Here is a 19,674-nt window from a genome sequence, read left to right on the forward strand (position 1 = left end):
TGCTAACAACTGCCTGTCTCATAGCTTGGGAACACTGGATCTGAATCTAAACCTGTTCACTGCCTGTGGATTCTGCCTGTTCTTTTTTATCTTTATTTAATATTTTACCACGCTTTATATAGACTTCACCTGTTTGTTGTCTGGTACAAATCTTGTAATCGATATTTAACCGACTTCCTATTGACCAAGTGACTTGAAATTTTGCACACCTACTCACTTCCGATGACAATACATGAATCAATAATCAGTTTCACTAATTGATCAATTAATCCATGTTAATTAAGAAAAGAAATTTTCATATGAAGATTTCACCAATAGATGGCGCTAGTAACGGATAGACGTATTAAAGGAAGTGTTAAAATATTGATTATAAAATTATACTAAAATAAACCCAAGACTAAAAAGTTGAAAATTATATATATATATAAATGCTTTTTAAAAACCACACTTTTATATTCAGTTAAAAAGTGTACTAAAAAGTATAAAATAAGTCTCTCATACATCACTTGTAAAATAAAAGTGTGGGCGCTTTTCATCAATCAACATTCAAAAAACACTTCTTAAAATCTTAGCAAAAGCGCCCACCTTTTATTTGGAGAGTGATGTATGAAAGACTTATTCTTTTACTTTTTAGTACACTTTTTAACTTAATATAAGCATGGTTTTTAAAAAGTATTTTTTTCTATATTCTTCTTTATACTTTTAACTGGAGGACAGAAACAATCCTTTAAACTCCATTACTTACCAAAGTTTGCTTCTTGTCAGTGACTTTGCTTCTCCTTATGCCTGATGTGTATGTACTTATTAAAAGTATGTGACTTGCATTTTATTTATATAGCACCTTTCTCATGCTCAAGAACGAGCTCCTGTCCCAGTTATCCCTTTTATGAACTCCACAGGAGGGGATTCCCCGTCCCACCACACAAGAGTGCTCACCCCACCCTGGCATTCGAAGAACCATTCTTACCTGAGGCTGTCACTATCATAGTGCCTAAATATCATTGGCCTAGTTTTTCAGTGTAGCAAACAATCATACTCTTTCTGCTTCCAAGACTCCTCCAACTTGGGTCACCACCCCCTCAATGCTCTGTTTTGATTATTAAGTGAAGTATTACATTCCAGACAGAGAGTGGTATTTACTTAACTGGCAGACCAGCCCCATTCATGGGGTCAAAGATGGCCTTTTTGTAGAAATGTCCTCCCTAAGATGTATTTGTCATTGCAGCTCCACAGGATACTCACACCCTCAGGGATATAAAGATAACAGGCCTCCAGTTTTCCACAGAAGTGATCAACTTGGTGATGGCTGGATTGTTTTTGTTAATAAGCTTGCCAACTCAGAATTTTGAAAAGGCAACTGGTCATATAAATTATGCGGCAGTAATGGGGTCAGGCCATGGTAGCCATAACATAACATTCAGTAAGTAGCTATTTGTCTATATGGCAGGCTTAAAAGCAAAGAAAAACATTAATGAGCCTGTCAATACTATTTGTTACCTCAGGGTGAGTTTGTGTTGATGAATAAAAGGCTTGGCACCTGACAGGCAGTGCTGGAGTAGGCAGGATTTTTTTGGGTGGTGCTTACTAACTCTGCTATTTCAAAGCACCTCCGCCCTCCAGCCCTGCTCACAATGCTTACTCGGTTTAGAGGTATGCTGAAGGCATTTATATTTCCCTCCAGCTTAGAGGGAGGCTTTGGCTTCATGGTCTGTAGTGGGCTGTGCCCTCTGTGAGATTAGTTCTGCCTGTCCCTGTGACGTGGGAGTGGGGGGTGGGTTACAGATTGGTCTCAGGCACTTTGCCCCTCCTCTTCACTTTCTGCTGTTGCCTTCCATCGGTAGGCTTGTTGTATTTTTTGCTCAGGCTCTTGCTCTTAGGTGTGTCTAGAAAGGAAGGTTTAAACAATTCACCCCACAGCTTGAAGAAAAGAAATCTCAGACATGTTCAGGGAGCTGCCACCGACCTCTGGTGATGGCCAGATCTGCTTGGGCAATATGTCACCTGAAGGCCAGGAGATGTACCTGAGGCTTGATCAGAGTCGCAGACGCTCACCTTATCGACTCAGCCGGATAATAGCAAGGCAGCAGTTGCTGAGCAAGATCACCCAAGGTAGGGGGAAGGATTTTCTCCATTTTTTTTTTTTTTTGTTTCCCCTGAAACAAAAGTTTGTTTAAGTTGCGAAGTTAAGTATTGTCATCAGAGGGCTAGGTTGAGTTTTTTGTATACAAAAAGCAGAGCAAAGTCCTTTCCAAACGCCACAGGAGCAGACTGCATTCCACATGTTCACGTATCAGGCACTGCACCTGAATAATAAAGTTGGAGCTCTGCAACTCAGCGACGTTTTCTTTTTACCCCTTTAATGTTCACTTGCTCGTTACCATGGAAACTTAATGCTTTGTTGTGTTCCTGTTCACTTTGTCAAGTTCTTCTCTACTTTGAAACCTCTCAATAAAAGTTGTTACGTAGAACAGTGGCTTTGATTAAGTGAGTCTCAATAACGTGTACATACAAGTTTAAACATCACATATCGTTAATAGTAAACATTTTAATGCGTAACTGGGAGGGTGGAGTTTGAGTGCAGCATTAAATGCTAAATTCTCCTTGTTTGCATACATCCATCCTTTTTCCAACCCATGTATCCAGTTCAGAGTCACATGTTGCTGATGCTTATCCAGACCACACTGGACTCTGATGTGGCACCATTCCATTGCAGGACACACACACACATTCACGTGGTCTAATTTTTAGTTAATGGTTACATATCCTTTGAGATGTAGAAAGAGACCTACATAAACACAGGTTGAACATACCATGTCTCCTCAGAATGCGCCTGGGCTGAGATTTAACCACGGACACTGATGCAAAGAAGCACCACTAACCATTATGTCACCTGTCTGCATAGAGTTAAGGTTATAAAAGGCGCATCTTAAACTGTGCTAGAGCAGGAAAGAGAATTGAACCCAAAGTACAGCTGTTTGGCAGAATCACTAAGCATTGTATCACATGTTTGTATAAATATAAAATATTTATAAATATAAATATAAAATTAACTAAAAAAGAAAATGTTTAAAAACACATCTGACTTTGCTGGGGCAATAAATGCTTACTTACAAGATTTTCCACATGATGGCTAGAAAGGAATTAATGTGGACACTTTGAAACAAACTGGTATTGTGTACTTGGCATTTAGCTGCTGCCAGTTCTAGTGGTCAGCATTCTAGGCATTGGGCTTTTGCCATTCCTACTTGTTTTCATCGGTACCAGCCGTTTTAGCAGTAGCTGCCTCAGCTAGTGCTTCTGCATGCCAGCTCCAGAGACTTGGGGTCCAGATATGTTCATTTATATTTATATTGTCATTAAACTGACTTGGTTTAACTGTGTGCACTCTAATTCACTAAAGTTTCCTTAAGAGTCAGTTCTTGCCCTTTGCCTATTGTTCCTGGCATATGCCCCAGACCTCTTCTTTTAGGGTTAGAAAATGGATCAGTGAATGAATAAGTTTCTGAAGTAATATCATTTTTTAACTCTAAGGAATTTTGCATGTTTGATTATTATATAATTATATATGTGCCTTACAATTAACATACATTTCACCCTAAAGCTTGTCTCCTGTCTCCTGGCCAGTGCTTGCATTAGAATAAAAATTGTTTCTGTTCCCTAAGTGCCTGCTGGCGTTTACTATTTTTTTTTTTTTTAGCTGAGCAATAGTGTGTGTAAAGCTGACGTCACATTATGTGACCCCTAGTCATGGGGTAAGTCAGATTTGCCAACTGCAGTTGCTGATTTCATCGCTTGACCGTGTCTGTTTACATGATTGAAAATCGCTGGGCATATCAAATTTAGTGACTGCATGCTAACTTTTCAGCACAGTTTTTTTTCTGATAGCCATTGACATGCTGCCTGACAGAGCCACTGCTACACATGGTTAACAGTTATGGAGAGTTCAGCCACAATCTGCATCCTCTTTTTACTTTGCTCTGTCTTTGTACTTAAAACTTGAGACATCCTAAAGACAAGCTTCTTTTCTATTTGTGTGGTCCAAAACTCTCACGGTCACATTAATTAATCCTCTTCTCTTCATTATACTGTATGCATTGTACTTCCAGATGAGCATTCATTGCTTGTCAGCTCTCATGCACACACAACCCATCCCAGCGACTAAAGGCAAAATCAAAACTATTTGATATTGCTTGGCGAGTCATAGATTAGTTGGTCAAAGTTATTGGATGTGTTATTCAACATGATTGGCTTTCACGGGCACATGATGTTGACTGGCTCTGACTGTTTCTGACTCACTAAGATTGTGTCAATGAAGGCTACTAATGATAATCACTAGAAAAGTCGTCTATATGTGACATGGCCTTTAGCTGAATGGTGTTACTGATAGTGCACGTGTGTGCCAGAATGAGCTCTGTCTACCTGTATCCCTGAATTGGATTAGGTGGGCAGTAATGCATGATAGGTGGTCACAGGTTTGTGTCGCCTCACAGCATTTTACAATACAGAATTTATGATGTTGATAAGCCTCCCATGGCGTAAATGGTTACTTTGACACACTGCCATTCTCACCTCCACCAGAAACTGTCCACTCAATTTATCGCCTAAATCTCCCCAAAGGTGATTGGTTTCTTTATACTAAAAATAATTAGCTAATCCTTGCCATTTAAAATGCCAGTTAAAATGTACCTCTTTCATAGGTTGAAGTAAGTTACACTGCTGCTGTTGATAGGTATCAATGCAGAAACTCGTTTTAAAGAAGAATACCAACCAAGCAAAGAATTTGTTTAGAGGCTAAAATCAACCTGCGATTAAGAAATTAAGAACTGACGCCACTGCAGCACCTGAGTTACAGCACACGTTTAGTGTGGAAAGTGAAATCTTTATATTCTGTATAAGTGTTGCCTGTTACGGTTCTCTAATATTACAACCTTATAATTTAAACAAGTTTGCTCTTCTTAGTAATTTAAATTTCACCAACATGTCTGAACATCATAATGAGAGGTTAAGTAACCAATCCAAGAGCGGGTGCAGGAAACCGATACAGTAGCAAGACACAAACGTCATTTATTCATCAGAGGCGCGTCAGCTCTTGTAATGAATATTTTCTTCTTCTTCTTCTGTCAGACACATTTTTTTTCCTTTTATGCCACTTACTGTCTGAACAGGTTTTAAGTATTTCATAGCTCATAGAAAGATATTGACCCATGTTCAGTCCTCTCAGAACCTTCCCCCAGCTAGTGTTATCTCAATTGTAGCACTTTCCATTATATTTTTTTTCCATTTTTTTCTTTTTAATGGAAAGGTTATATTCCTTATCACCACCAGTTAACAGTTGCTTGGCTATTGAACTGGAGGGTTGTATTCTGCTTTACATCTGATGCTGCTTGGAGAGGCCCCTGCTCCCTACACCCTATAGTTGAACAAAATTGTTTTAGAAAATGAATGGGTGGACTTGCATGCATACCTACTTAAAATCCCAAACCTGCTTAATCCAGTTCAGGGTCGGCAGGAGCCAGGAAAATCCAGGCAGCAAGGCAGGGAGCTATTTTAGAAAAGACACCAGTCCAGTTCGGTGCACACAAAAGCACACACCCACACTGGGGCCAATTCAAAGTGCCGATAATCCTAAAAATAATCCACACAAACCGACATGGGGACAGGGTACAGACTTCACACAGACAGTGACATGGCATTGAATTTAAACCAATAGCTAATTCACCAAATTACCATCTTACATAAGTGGACGTTTACCTCTTTATTTGAACTAGAGATCTGTAATATGGCTTGCAAAGAGTTAGGAATGCAGGCAGGTTAACAAAAGGGTAACTGAATTTTATTCTATTTACATTTATTCATTTATCTTGCCAACCCAATTATTCACAAGTTCCTGAAGAGCATCCTGGGAGGTGAAAGGCAGAAACCAGACCACGCTTCCACACACACTTGACCAATTAAAAGTAGTCCCTGAAGTTTGGACCCTGATACCCCTGAACTGGATTAATGGGTTATGGTAATGAACAAACCTTTTATATAGATGGCATTAATGTGGTACTGGCAAATTATACCAAACAAAAATACACAGATTTGTGAATGCTACCTGTTTGAGAGTTGTACCTAAGAACATAAGAAATTTCAATAGCTCAAATCATTTGGTTTGCTAATAGCTCAGCTGGTCAGGTATCTCATTCAGATACATTTTAAAAGTAAAATTTTCCATTTGAATTTCTACTACATCAGTTTGTAGTTTTTCCAGCTTATCACAACTCTGTGTGTGAAAAAGTATTTCGTGGTTTTCATCTTATATTCAGTTAGTTAGTTTCCTGAAGGGATCCTCGAGTATGTACTTCATGATTTAATGAAAGAATTTATGTTGATAAATTTTATCAGTGCCTTTGAATTTCTACAACTCGACTAGATCTTCAAAGAATGACATAGCAGTCCTCTTATTACACCATAACTAAACCTGAGCAGTCATGTATACCTCATCAGTCCATGGTTACGGTTTTCCAAGTAGCTACACATATTCTAAAATATGTTAATCTAAGGTTAGAGATGCGGAGAAGGATCCTATCCTGGTATGTGGGAGAAAAACCACAATAGCCAGAGAGAAGTCCCTGCAGATACGAGGAGAAGCTGCAAACTCCATATAGACTAGGACCTGGTTGGAATTTCAATCCAGAACTATGTACTTGTGAGTCAGTAGATTGGGAATTCACTCCATAACATATTTTGTATATTGCTTTTTGGTTACTATTTGAGTACTTCCCCACAATGCATTGATCAATAGTGAATTGTTCACCATGAACATATTTTAGAATAATTTTTATTTTATGTGATTTGAAGAACTGTTTGTCTGTCCAGTTCACTTCAGAGTCTGTTTTGGCAGTTATGGATACAGAGCAAAAGCTAACCATGCAGGGGGCACAAGTCCAGTTCATGACATTTTTCACTCTAATTTAGAACTATTTGCCATTCTAATCTGTGCCACTTTTAAATATATAAGGAAAAAAACATACATAGACACAAAGAAGGCATTCAGACATCACACAGACAGTGACTGGCCCTAGGATTTGAATCAAGGGTGACAGCAGATTAGGGAATGGTGTCTTACATATTTCTATATTGTTCCTGTGCTTACTGTTTGAATATTTCTGTCTTTTATTTAAAAATAGCAAACTGTACACCCTAAGTGTATTTTAAAATTTCAGCTGTTAGACCTATTAATAGTCATAACACTGCATGTACCCAAAATTATGTGTCTGCTGTGTGAATGAATTCAAATGCTAGCCTCAAAGAGATATACAAATATCCCTGTATAGCTTGTGTGCTTCCAAAAAGCTGACATGATCCCCATCCAGAGAGAAAATTGTGTGACTCACTGTTAGGTTAAATGATTAAACAAGTGGGGAATTACGTGCACATGCTCAAGGTTTTCTGTTCATTATTATGGAAGTATTGGGTGTCTGTTTCCAGTTTAAGTATTTGCAGTTCTTCAATAAAACAGTGGTATCTTTTCTTCTAAATCCAGTTGTTTTTCTTCTACCATTTAATGAAAAAGGAACTGTCAGTCAGTATGCATTCTTCACTAGTGTACAAAATCCTGCTATTTTTATCACAGGGTCACTGTTTATTGACTCTTTTTCTCTTATCTTGTAGAGGTTCAGCACAAATGAATAGTGTATACTGAAAATGAGCGTTTAGATCATCAAAAGACTGACAGGAAGAAAGAAAAATAGGGAGATATGAAAAACACTATATAAAAAAAAAAACAAATATGCAAGGTGATGAATAGATATAAACTGGTGCTGTATACATGTATATGGAATATATTAAATAGATAGGAAAGAGATTTATAGATAGATAGATAGATATGAAAGACACTATAGCAGATAGAGCTTTAAACATATTGCTAATGGAGAGTCAAGAAAAAAGTTATCTCACAAGATTCAGTAGTGTCAGCATTTTTAACAGCGAGCTTAATCAAAGCTGTGCCCTAAAGCCTTTGTTGTAACACGTTAAATTCCATGTTCTTATTTTAAGCGCTGATTAATTTGTGCCTATCTGTAGCAGTGTCAACATGGTGGTGTTAATCAAGTTTGTTTTTTTTTTTTTTTTTTTTTTTTTTTTTGTAATATGAACTTTTTAAACTTTATCTAAATGAGGAAACATGATTTAAATGTATCAGTAAAACATTTTGAGAATAAAGTATATTTCTACTAGTGCCACTATGACTTTCAAGTTATGATTGCAAATAATGTGTAAACAGTCTAAATGTAATTCCACTTACTGCACCTTAAAAACAGAGTATATCAAAAGTTTAATCATTTGATTAAAGTAAAAGAAAACACATTTGAGAAATGAGTGTATTGTATAGATGTGCAAAAGTGAAGAAGCTAAAGATGCCATATTAATAAATTGAACACTGTATATATTAACCTCATTTTGTGCTACTTGCCCTGGTAGCCCTAAGGTGACACCCCCATTAACCTACTGGGCTTTTTACTGCTCTCTAGGTGTGTATATTTATTTGAAAGGCTAATATATATTCACCTTAAGCCTGGTGACATATACATATTCATTTATTTCCTAAATTTGTCAACTTAATTTTAAGTTTTGCAATGTTGCATTAGGTGTACAAAACTGGAAGCAGCCTTGGAATGCCAGTAGTATTTTTAATTTTCATATATATTTTTAAGTACTACAAAAATGAACATAATGTGAAGACATTCTAATATTAATAATAGTAATAATAATGATAATAATCATCATTATCATCATAATAATTCCTTACATTTATAAAGTGCTTTTCTTACTACTCAGAGTGCTTTACATAGTGAGTGGGGAGCCACTTCGACCACCACCAATGTACAACATCTATCTGGATGATACAATGGTAGTCATTTTGCACCAGTATGCTCACCACATGTTAGCTGTTAGATGGTGAAGGGGTGAGAGACAGTTAGCCAGTTACAGACAGGGGATGATTAGCGAGCCAACAAGGTTAGACTGTGGTGGGCAATTTAGCTTGGACATCGGGATACACACTGCTCTTTATGAAGGGCGCCCAGGGATCTTTTATGTCCACAGAGAGTCAGGACCGCAGTTTTATGTCTCATCTGAAGAATGGTGTCATTTTAACAGCACAATGTCCCTGTCACTGCATTAGGGCATTCATCTTGTCCGTCTGCCTCTCTGGACAGTAGGGCAGGGTCAGTCATCCTTCTTGGGTGTTTTTTTTTTTTTTTTGGCTGCAAGGATGAAGAAGGTAAAGACAATGTTAACGTCAGTGCCCCCTCTCATCCCGGAGTGGAACTGCTTACCTTACCAGAACCAGGAAGGTGGTCCCCAGATGTGCATGCTTGACACTATCCTATCTATCTCTCTATCTCTCTCTATCTCTATCTCTATCTCGTTCCAGACTACAGTACATGGAGCAGGTATAGGTAAATGAGCACTGAGTAAATTATATATTTATAAAATGCTGTGACTGTACTATAAAAGTTAACCTTCATACTAATAAATAATATTTGTTTAAATATGCACAAATACAAAAAGGCAAGCCCTGCTGCCTCGCAGCTTCAGCATTCTGGGCATAAATTCTAGACTTATCACTGTATGTGGATTTCTTTACCCATGTAAAGAGAACTTCATTTGCTTCATACATTCTAAAGATTTTCATGTCAGGCTTACTCTGAATTGTCCCAGTGTGAGTGAATTTAGGTGTATGGTATAGGTTTGATTGTTGCCATACCAGGCTGCAGTTCTCCTTGCGATACTATTATGGAATACTTTAAGCAGGTTCAGAATTTTTGCAAGAGATCTGTCCTTCAATCAAAGTAATTACTAGTTAAATATGTTAAATACTGGCAGACGCCGAGGCTTAAACGTAAATATTGGACATCTGCCCAGAGTGTAGAAGCTGACTCTTTAAGTTAAACTCAATAATTGTTTAAGCAATGGTGTCATTAATATTTTACAAAGTGCTATAAGGAATGATCAAATATGTATTATGCCTATTTATTTGTGTGTCGTACCATGCAAATTACTTAAAAATTAAGTGGATGTTTTTTAACTGCTGTTTGATTTAAGCAAAACGTATGTTTACTACCTTCTAATCAAAAATCAATATTACCAGGAATACATATAGATGCTGATATATACTGTTTATGCTGTGAGAAAGCTGAGATCATTATCATAATGTCAGTGTTTGGAAGGCTATAAAGTTGACATTTTCTTCAAACTCAAGTAATAAGGATGGCAGTCGAAGAATCGCTTAAGGTCTTAAGCCTGTGTCCCGGTACTTCTTTTGTTAAGAATGGGTAGTTCACTGTATTGTATGTACCGAGCATATGCAGTATGTACCTTAACGTTATAATGATTATATTATAGCTTGCACTTTCTTTTCTTACTGAACAAAATTAGTGTCTTTAATAGATGGGATAAATAAATTCCATGTTTCAAGTAAATTGGTGTATTAAGTTGGTCTGGGGTAAATGCCCTTAGATGGACTGTATGTAAGAGAAGGGTAGCAGACACTTTGTGCTTGTTTTGGTAATGACCAATTTTCAGAGAAGATGGTGGCTAGATGAAGGCAGTGTAAACAATCGCAAAGGAGATATGACTACAAAACTGGACTATTGCACGAAATTCTATGCAATTGCGTATGTAATTGTTTTGTGATCTTACAAATGTGGAACTGACCTGTGGCACTGGCAATTTATGAGGAAACCTAGAGCATGTGTTTTTGATGTTGGCACTCCATAGCATTGATAATCTGTGGAATATGCCAATTATGTTATTAAAGTTTCGAATGGTGTAATTCTTTGTCCCAATCCCCATTATTGGAGCGGGTAAATAGAAATCCACATTAGGGAGATCGTATGGGCCAGCCCAGTGTGGTAAAGGACTGAAGGCATAGCCTTGTACATCTCAAGCACCATTAACTCACTGTGTTACCCTTTGCAAGTCTGTGTGCTGGTTGTGGAAACAAAATGTAAAAAATACTAACACTGTAATTTGCAAATTGAATTAAAACTATAAAATCAAATGGTTAAAGGTTTACTTGAGGTTTCGTTGAAATTTAAACTCGTTTTTGTTATAATGACAGTATTGACTTTAAATAAACTTGATTTTCAGTTGATCTTTCTTTTATAGACACAACTCCAAGGTGCTTTGCAAATATTGTACAATTTCTTATTGTATGTCTGATGTTAAGTAATCTCCTCAGGATCACAAATTCAGTTGAGTTTATTGTATTTAACTTGCAGCCTTGTGCCACCCTATTTAGTGGTTAGACCACCAGCCAGAATTTAGAAAAGTTGAGGACACAGTTTAAATAGGCTTGTGCAGGATTAAAAAAAATAGTATATAGTCAAGCCGGTTACTGTCAGGAACAAACTTTTCATCCTCTCAGTAAAGTTTCTGTTTTCATGACATGGCTTCAAAATGATGAAATAAGTTGTTGTAAAGTCGTTTCTTCACAGTCGACCAAATGCATTGCTACACCTCCTGTTTACTATTGCCTTTGCTTTTACCTAAGGCCATTTCAGCTCAGTTTTATTATTGTCCAGTACTTAACCACCGACAGTTAATTTAACCTGCACATCTTTGGGATGTGAGAGGAACTAGGAGAATATTGGAGTATCTGGAAAATTATATGAACCTAAGGAAAATGTAAGAACGTCAGACAGACAGTGACTAGGCTGTGAATGGATCCTAATTCTCTGTAAGTAAGAGGCAGCAGCAGCATCATTCCAGTCCTTCCAAGACAGCATCACAGAGTTTTGTGGATAATGGGAAGAAATATGGTGATTGCTGTGAATTTATTTTACATATATTGTGAGTTGTGGAACTTGTTGAAAATATGAAGCTTATGACTAAAATGACAATCTGCAGTATTATTATTTTAAAATTTTTGGTTGATGCCTTTATACAAGGCAATGTATGGTATCAGAATATGTTACACTGTTTACAGGTATCTTTTCATTAAGATTTTCATATATAAAAATCCTAAGCCTAAAAGTGCAACAATTTTGTGCAACGATTTCATGTCACATTTTTTGTCACGCTTTAAATCGGCTTATTTTAAAACCTATATATGTGTTTCGTATCATTCTTTTCAGAATTTATTGAACTTTAATGTGATGTTGTTGGATTTTCAGATTCTTATTCCGTTTTTAAATTATAAACTAAAAAATATCATGAACTCACAAAAGATTTAACCACAGCTGGGGCCGTAAATAAGACAAAAAGTAGGCAGCTGCCGTACAGGCTTTTAAATGTAAGATGCAGATCGCATGGCACGGCAGCAGCAGCAGCAATCCAGCAGCTGATCAAGCAAAGAGGAGGTTAAAAAAAACTGTATTTGTTACCCATTTTATCACCGTTTAAGAGTGGGTTTGGAGGAGCGACCCGTCTCTTTGGGGTGTGTTCAGCCCCCCTCTTCACAACGAGAGAGGTGGAGACGCGAAGTGGTATGCACATAATGCCAGCCGACGGGGTTGGCGATCGAAGCGTGCAGGGGGGAACCCCCTAGTGTGTGTGTGTGTGTGTGTGTATAATTATATATAATAATAATATATATATATACAGTGGGTACGGAAAGTATTCAGACCCCCTTCAATTTTTCACTCTTTGTCATATTGCAGCCATTTGCTAAAATCATTTAAATTAATTTTTTCCCTCATTAATGTACACACAGCACCCCATATTGACAGACAAAAAAAAGAATTTTTGAAATTGTTGCAGATTAATTAAAAAAGAAAAACTGAAATATCACATGGTCCTAAGTATTCAAACCCTTTGCTCAGTATTTAGTAGAAGCACCCTTTTGAGCTAATACAGCCATGAGTCTTCTTGGGAAAGATGCAACAAGTTTTTCACACCTGGATTTGGGATCCTCTGCCATTCCTCCTTGCAGATCCTCTCCAGTTCTGTCAGGTTGGATGGTAAACGTTGGTAGACAGCCATTTTTAGGTCTCTCCAGAGATGCTCAATTGTGTTTAAGTCCGGGCTCTGGCTGGGCCATTCAAGAACAGTCACAGAGTTGTTGTGAAGCCACTCCTTCGTTATTTTAGCTGTGTGCTTAGGGTCATTGTCTTGTTGGAAGGTAAACCTTCTGCCCAGTCTGAGGTCCTTAGCACTCTGGAGAAGGTTTTTGTCCAGGATATCCCTGTACTTGGCCGCATTCATCTTTCCCTCGATTGCAACCAGTCGTCCTGTCCCTGCAGCTGAAAAACACCCCCACAGCATGATGCTGCCACCGCCATGCTTCACTGTGGGGACTGTATTGGACAAGTGATGAGCAGTGCCTGGTTGTCTCCACACATACCGCTTAGAATTAAGGCCAAAAAGTTCTATCTTGGTCTCATCAGACCAGAGAATCTTATTTCTCAACATCTGAGTCCTTCAGGTGTCTTTTAGCAAACTCCATGCGGGCTGTCATGTGTCTTGCACTGAGGTATGTGTGGAGACAACCAGGCATCACTTAGTTGTCAGCTCTTTCCCTAGGAAATGACATTCTGTGGATAATGGATATGCATGGCAGAACCTTTGACCTAGGGGCAGAAGGTGTTTGCAGTAATTTACAGTATTTCATGGTTTACATTTTTTGCATGTCTCACATAATTTAAGTAACTACCCCTTGCTCTTCGATGAAATTAATTTATTTAATTAGTTTTAAAAGTAACAGGAACATTTTCAAACCAGCTTAATCCAATTCAGGGTTCTTGGGCAGACAGATTTAGACACAAGCTAGCATAACTAACCGTAGACAGGACACCAGCCTAGGGACACTGACACTAACCACACAGTGCTAATTTATAATTGCCAAGTAAACTATACTGCAATGTGAAAGAAAAACAGGAGCATCCACAAGGACAATGGGGCAAAGGCAAACTTCACACAGACTGTGACCATGCCCTGGATTTAATCTCAGGACACTCAAACTGTGAAATGTTGGCATTACTAACCACTCCGCTACCATGCTACCCTTTATGGACATTGTAATATATCCAGATATTTACATTTACTTAGGTAAACTATGCAGTATTGTATATACGTAATTCAAAAGTTAATAGTTAACATTGTAACATTCTGTGAAATATTTACATTAATTGTATTTTCTGCAATCTTGGCTTTATGGTCAGGTGAGAACCTCATGTGGCTAATTGTTTAAGCTACCCGAATATTCAGCAGAACATTCCACAATGTAGAAGTAGTTACCTTGAAGGATTTTCCCTACCTTTTGTTAGTAATTTAGTGCAAAAGTCATATTAACTTAGCTACCTAGTCCTGTAAAGCATTCTTTCAAATGGAACCTTTTTCTTAGAAGGATATTTCATATTTCAACAGTAATCAGAAGCTCATCGTGAAATTAAGAATCCTGATGCTCCTGCTATAGGGTCTGGTCTCCTGTGACCCTAAACTGGATTAAGCAGGTTTGAGAATGTTGTTAGTTTGTCATTCAAGGGCTGGAATGCAAGCTTGGCAATTAAAGCTGCCTAGTCAGAGAAAACACAAGAGTTTGAGTTCCCGACTGAGTAATTAGAGGCGCTTTCTGTCACAGCCATACTAGGACAATAAATGTAGTTCAGAGGAAAGAAAGGGGATACATGGATCAAGAAAAATGACAATGTCAAGCTGAAGTGATCTTTACTGGCACTGTATTTCTCTCTTCTCAGAATATATTTTAGTCATCTCAAAATAAGGTTTGGCATCTTACAATGCATTGGTGTGATGCTGAGAATGATTTACTTTTGCCAAAATAGTCCCAGCTCTCTGTGAACTTGCACTGGATTAAGAGGCTACCAAATATGTGTAGATGAGAGTCGTTTGAAGATACTGCTATGTTTGCTACCCTTCTGTGATTCGGACTAGGTGTTGCATTTGGAAAACAAAAATAATATTCCAGACCATTTGGTCAGAAGAGCATAAAATTCCATACCACAAGTTTGTTCTTCAAAATTTCAGTTGAAATTTTCTCTTAATATTATAAAGTTGATTTGAGATATCAAAAAGTTAAATAATTTATACTGTACATATATGTGGCTCATTGACTACCCTTAAATTTTCTAACACATTTTCCAGTTCAGGGTTAAAGGATGCAAGACAGGAACAAAACCTGGATGGCGCACCAGTGTCATTGGTTATATTCAATTCTGTTTTCTTACGCAGCCACCTTCTTATTAGATAAGCTCAGACTGAAGTATATTTTCATGAAACATGCAATGTGTACATACAGTAATTCATCTTTAACTGTCAAAATGTCTTTTTGTGTTTGGCATCAGTAAAAGCACCATCTGCTTTTCATAAATTTACCTAATTTTATAAAAAAAAGTTTTCAGGTGTCACATTTTTATACAACTGCTCTACATTTTGAACACTTCCATGTCTTTTGCATTGGTTTTAACCCCAGTATTGTCTTTGATGGATTTTCCACTGCATATAGTGTGCTTTGTTTGTTCACAAGCCATACAAACAACCTAAATGGTATGTTTCAGCTTAGAAATGTGAAAGGTTTGGTCATGTGCGGTATGACATGGGATCCAAAATAAATGTTGGAGCACCAACTGGGTTGCCCTGTTTAATCAACAAAATGAAGCACAACAAAGTAGCACTAGTGCAGACACATAGAAATATTGGGTTGCTATGACATCTTATTCATGGTATCCGGTTGGGAGTAGAGCTCTGTCTCCATCTGAGTGTTTGTCTAAATGAGACACCACCTTCCAGGAATGACAATGGAATATGTGGTCCTCTGACCGAAAGTGGCAAGATCAGTTGCCCTTACTGTGCATCTTCTCTTTGCTAGGGAAACAGAAAGAGATGATACTGTTAGTTACAGTGTCTCCTTTCATCCCAGGTCTTAGTAAAGTGACATAACTTTACAAAACACAAAAGATATTTCAAATGTCAGTTTTATAAAACTGCTGCACATTTACGTACATTGACTGTAATTTAATTTTTAACTTTTTCTTGTTTGATCTTTAACCGGTTTAAACTTTAGTCACCTGCTTGCTTTGACATTGTACACTGAATACTTCTTACTTCTTGTATAAGTAATGTAATCTGTCATTCTATTATGGTACAGTTCTTCTGCTTCATACGTTTTGTGAATTGTTTTGTGATTGGACCACATGTTTCCTATTAGTATCTGATTAGCTACACCAGTCTAACATTCTTTGCCCATTCTAATTCACCACTCCTTCCAAGCCGTGTTTTCTCATTGTTCCATGTCTCAGTCCTTTCTGGTTACCAATATTGTCATTCCAGTTTTCTATTACTATTATGTGCTGGGCACTGGATTGCATTTTTTAACGGCTGTTGCAGATCTGCATCATTAGGGTTAGGGTTAGTTAACTTGTATTAGTCCTGTTTTCTCCAATAGATGTTCATATTCATTATTTTTGGTTCCAATCTTCTTTTTCATCTCATTGCTTACGGTTATTCCCACTACTGCCACCACTCTACTTGGAGATCACAAAAATTTGAGAGTATATCTGGATTTATCATTTCACTCCTTTTCTTTTTTATTTCAGATATTTCTAGTCTCTGTATCCAGTTAGACCAACCATTTTCATGACGCGAGTATTGTCTCTGAATCATTCATCCCCTATGAGGATGATTATCCCAATGACAAGGGCCCCATTCTTTCAGGACAACTGGTCTTTGGTCCATAGCTGCTTATTGTGATTATTCAACGGCTATCCCATTTCCAAATCTTCCTTCATCTGCCACTTGGAGAAGTGAGAGGAGCTGTCATCCCATTATATTCAAAAAATAAAGACAGAATTTATATAGTGTATTTGAATCAGTCCTGTATTCAGCTATCACGTTCCCTGTGTAGTTCATTTTCATGAAGAAATTGCGAGCTTCAGTTTTTTATTGTATGAGTTGAACATGACAAGAGTGGCCTTGTTGACCATCAAGTTTCTCTCCAAACTCCAATTGTAAAAGCATAGGAAAAGAGCAAAATAGGAAGGGGTAATGTATACAAATGGTGCCTCCAAAACCTCCCATAGCATTTCAAAGCAACATCAAAATAAGGTAAACTAATTTATAGCTTGCATATCTAGATATTTTGACATGACCATAATGGATAATTGCTCTTCTGAAAAAAATGTATTCAAAGTATCAGCTTCTGGTGAGTTTTATGAAAGTCTCCAGTTGTGCCCCAGCCACACAATCCAGTTTCCCTGTATATACATTTTTGACTTATTAGAGGACTTTTCGTTTTGCTGTATATTTGATATTTATTCAATATAGTTGCCAATGCTTAAAGTAAAGGGAGAAGTAAAAAAAAAAATCCAAACAAACTAATGAAATAGCTGAATATGCTAGGCACAATTACACTGGGATAAAGTTATGAAGAGAATGCATCCCTTAAGGCCCCGAGTTCCATGCCTGTCATTCTTAAATGAGGTTATCTCTGTCTAGAGGCTCAATCTAACCAACCCTTAACCAGAGGCTATTTTTGACTAATTAAGCACATTGTCTAATTAGACTTTTTTTTCTCTTGACTTTAAATTACACTGTAGTGTAAATTCTCCTTCTTTAAGCCTGTTCATCTTCATAGGCGTCTAGTAAAACATCTTTAAGTCCGCATTAAAGATATGCACGTTAGTTTAATTAGCAACTCTGAATTGGTATGTCGCCAGTGCATCCAATGGCATCTTATCCAGGGTAAGGTTCTGGATTTCTGCTTAATTTTATACAGACTCTCATTGACTCTAAACTAAATATTGAAAAATGGATGGATAATATCACATCATGGTCATGTACTGGTCAATTGGTGCAGATTATCAGACGCCTCCTAATAATTTCAGAGGATTTTTCATATTTGGTGCTTCATGCTGCTAGTGGAATAAATCTCAGTCTACAGGTTTTGAGTTATTTATGATGATTTAACTTTCAAATGATGCCAGAATTACTTGGTGACATGAATGGGAGCTTTTTGGCATTTTCCAAGCATTTGCTAAATACTGATGTTAAACACCCTTAATACTCACAATAAGAAATCTTGCATACAATAAAGGATTATTTGGTTATTTGAATGCTAATCATCAAATCGTTTTATTATAATATCATGAAATTATTTGACCAATTTTATCAGTTATGAGTTTCGCCATTAGCAAATTAAGTCCTCATATCTCATCATTTTAAATCTGCTTGCAATTAGAGCAAACTCTTGAATAGCTGGTCAGTCATACTTCATCAAGATAGATAGATTCATACTTTATTCATCCATCCATCCATCCATCCATTATCCAACCCGCTGAATCCAAGCACAGGGTCACGGGGGTCTGCTGGAGCCAATCCCAGCCAACACAGGGCACAAGGCAGGAACCAATCCTGGGCAGGGTGCCAACCCACCACAGGACACACACACAAACACACCAAGCACACACTAGGGCCAATTTAGAATCGCCAATCCACCTAACCTGCATGTCTTTGGACTGTGGGAGGAAACCGGAGCGCCCGGAGGAAACCCACGCAGACACGGGGAGAACATGCAAACTCCACACAGGGAGGACCCGGGAAGCGAACCCGGGTCCCCAGGTCTCCCAACTGCGAGGCAGCAGCGCTACCCACTGCGCCACTGTGCCGCCACTTTATTAATCCCAAGGGGAAATTCACAAATTCAAAGTGACATGAATGAAAGAAATTTACATACATCTGTCCTTGAACATAAGTATCTTGAAAAAACTCCTGTAGACATGGAAACAAGTGCCAGCCAAATGTAGACAATGACCAGCCTGCTAAACATCCATTCATTCATTATCAAATCTGCTCAATTCAGTTCATAGCTAAAAGGCCAGAACCTTTTCCCGGGATCATCAAGCACAAGGCAGCAGTCAAAATTGGGTGGGATGCTGGTCAATAGCAGGGCATGCTCACACACACACCCACACTCACTGAAGCAGGGCCAATTTAGAGTCATTAGTTAGCATTCTTGTGATGTAGTCAGAAAGCAAGTGAAAAACCAGGTGGAAAAAGGAGCAATATGCAAACAATGAACAGCCCAGGATTTAAAACCGGGCTGCCCTAAAAAGGAGTGTTCAGTTAATGAAGTGCTAAAGTAAATTGTATTAGAATGTGTTAAAAACTTCTGCTTTTTGTTAACATGTGAGTATATCCTGCTCATCAGTCACTTTCCTGAAAAGATAGAATGGGTGCAGTCATAACACCATTTGGGGATGTGCTTGAATTCCAGAGGCGGAAAAAGCAGGATACACATTGAGACCTCCAGCTCAACTTCTATATGATTATATCCCTTTCATATCAACCATTCTTTGAGAAAACATTTGGCTTGTTAATGTTCATAGAATTATCCCTCACTTAATGAAGTAGATGTATTTCAAGACTTTAGTTAATTATAACAAAATTCATTCTTTTAGGTCGGTGTACTATGGGAGCAATATGGACATATGGACGTGTACTGCAATGACTCGGGAGGGAGGGGAGCAGGGGATAGGCATTGCTTATTCTACATTCAAAAAGGCTGTCTCATTCCCTGGCCGGCCTCCAAAACCACTTCTGCTGTTGCTGCTGCCCTGGCATCTTTCATGCAGCTCCTTGCGCACTCCTCTGCCTCATCCACTTCCTTACATTCTTGCTGCCAGCTCTGCCTCACACTTCTGTTAGCGTCAAAGACAACACCATTGGCACTCTCTT

At 37.9% G+C, this 19,674-nt stretch overlaps 1 protein-coding gene across 5 annotated transcripts in view; it reads left to right on the forward strand.

Annotated features, from left to right (window-relative positions):
- The window catches only part of stard13b (StAR-related lipid transfer (START) domain containing 13b), a 511,429-nt gene that overhangs the window by 338,311 nt on the left and 153,444 nt on the right, over positions 1 to 19,674 (forward strand). The window contains exon 1 of one of the 5 annotated variants that reach the window (XM_028799308.2): positions 1,813 to 2,109. The exons of 2 other annotated variants lie outside the window; for them this stretch is intronic. In XM_028799308.2, the coding sequence (XP_028655141.1) occupies positions 1,941 to 2,109 (169 nt within the window). In that variant the 5' untranslated portion in view covers positions 1,813 to 1,940. Of the gene's footprint in view, positions 1 to 1,812; positions 2,110 to 11,598; positions 11,839 to 19,674 lie in introns of those variants that run through there. 2 more of the 5 variants (XM_051927185.1, XM_028799312.2) reach the window with 2 other exon arrangements.

The sequence above is a fragment of the Erpetoichthys calabaricus genome, chromosome 4 (genome assembly GCF_900747795.2).
Source record: "Erpetoichthys calabaricus chromosome 4, fErpCal1.3, whole genome shotgun sequence".
NCBI classification, from domain to species: Eukaryota; Metazoa; Chordata; class Cladistia; order Polypteriformes; family Polypteridae; genus Erpetoichthys; species Erpetoichthys calabaricus.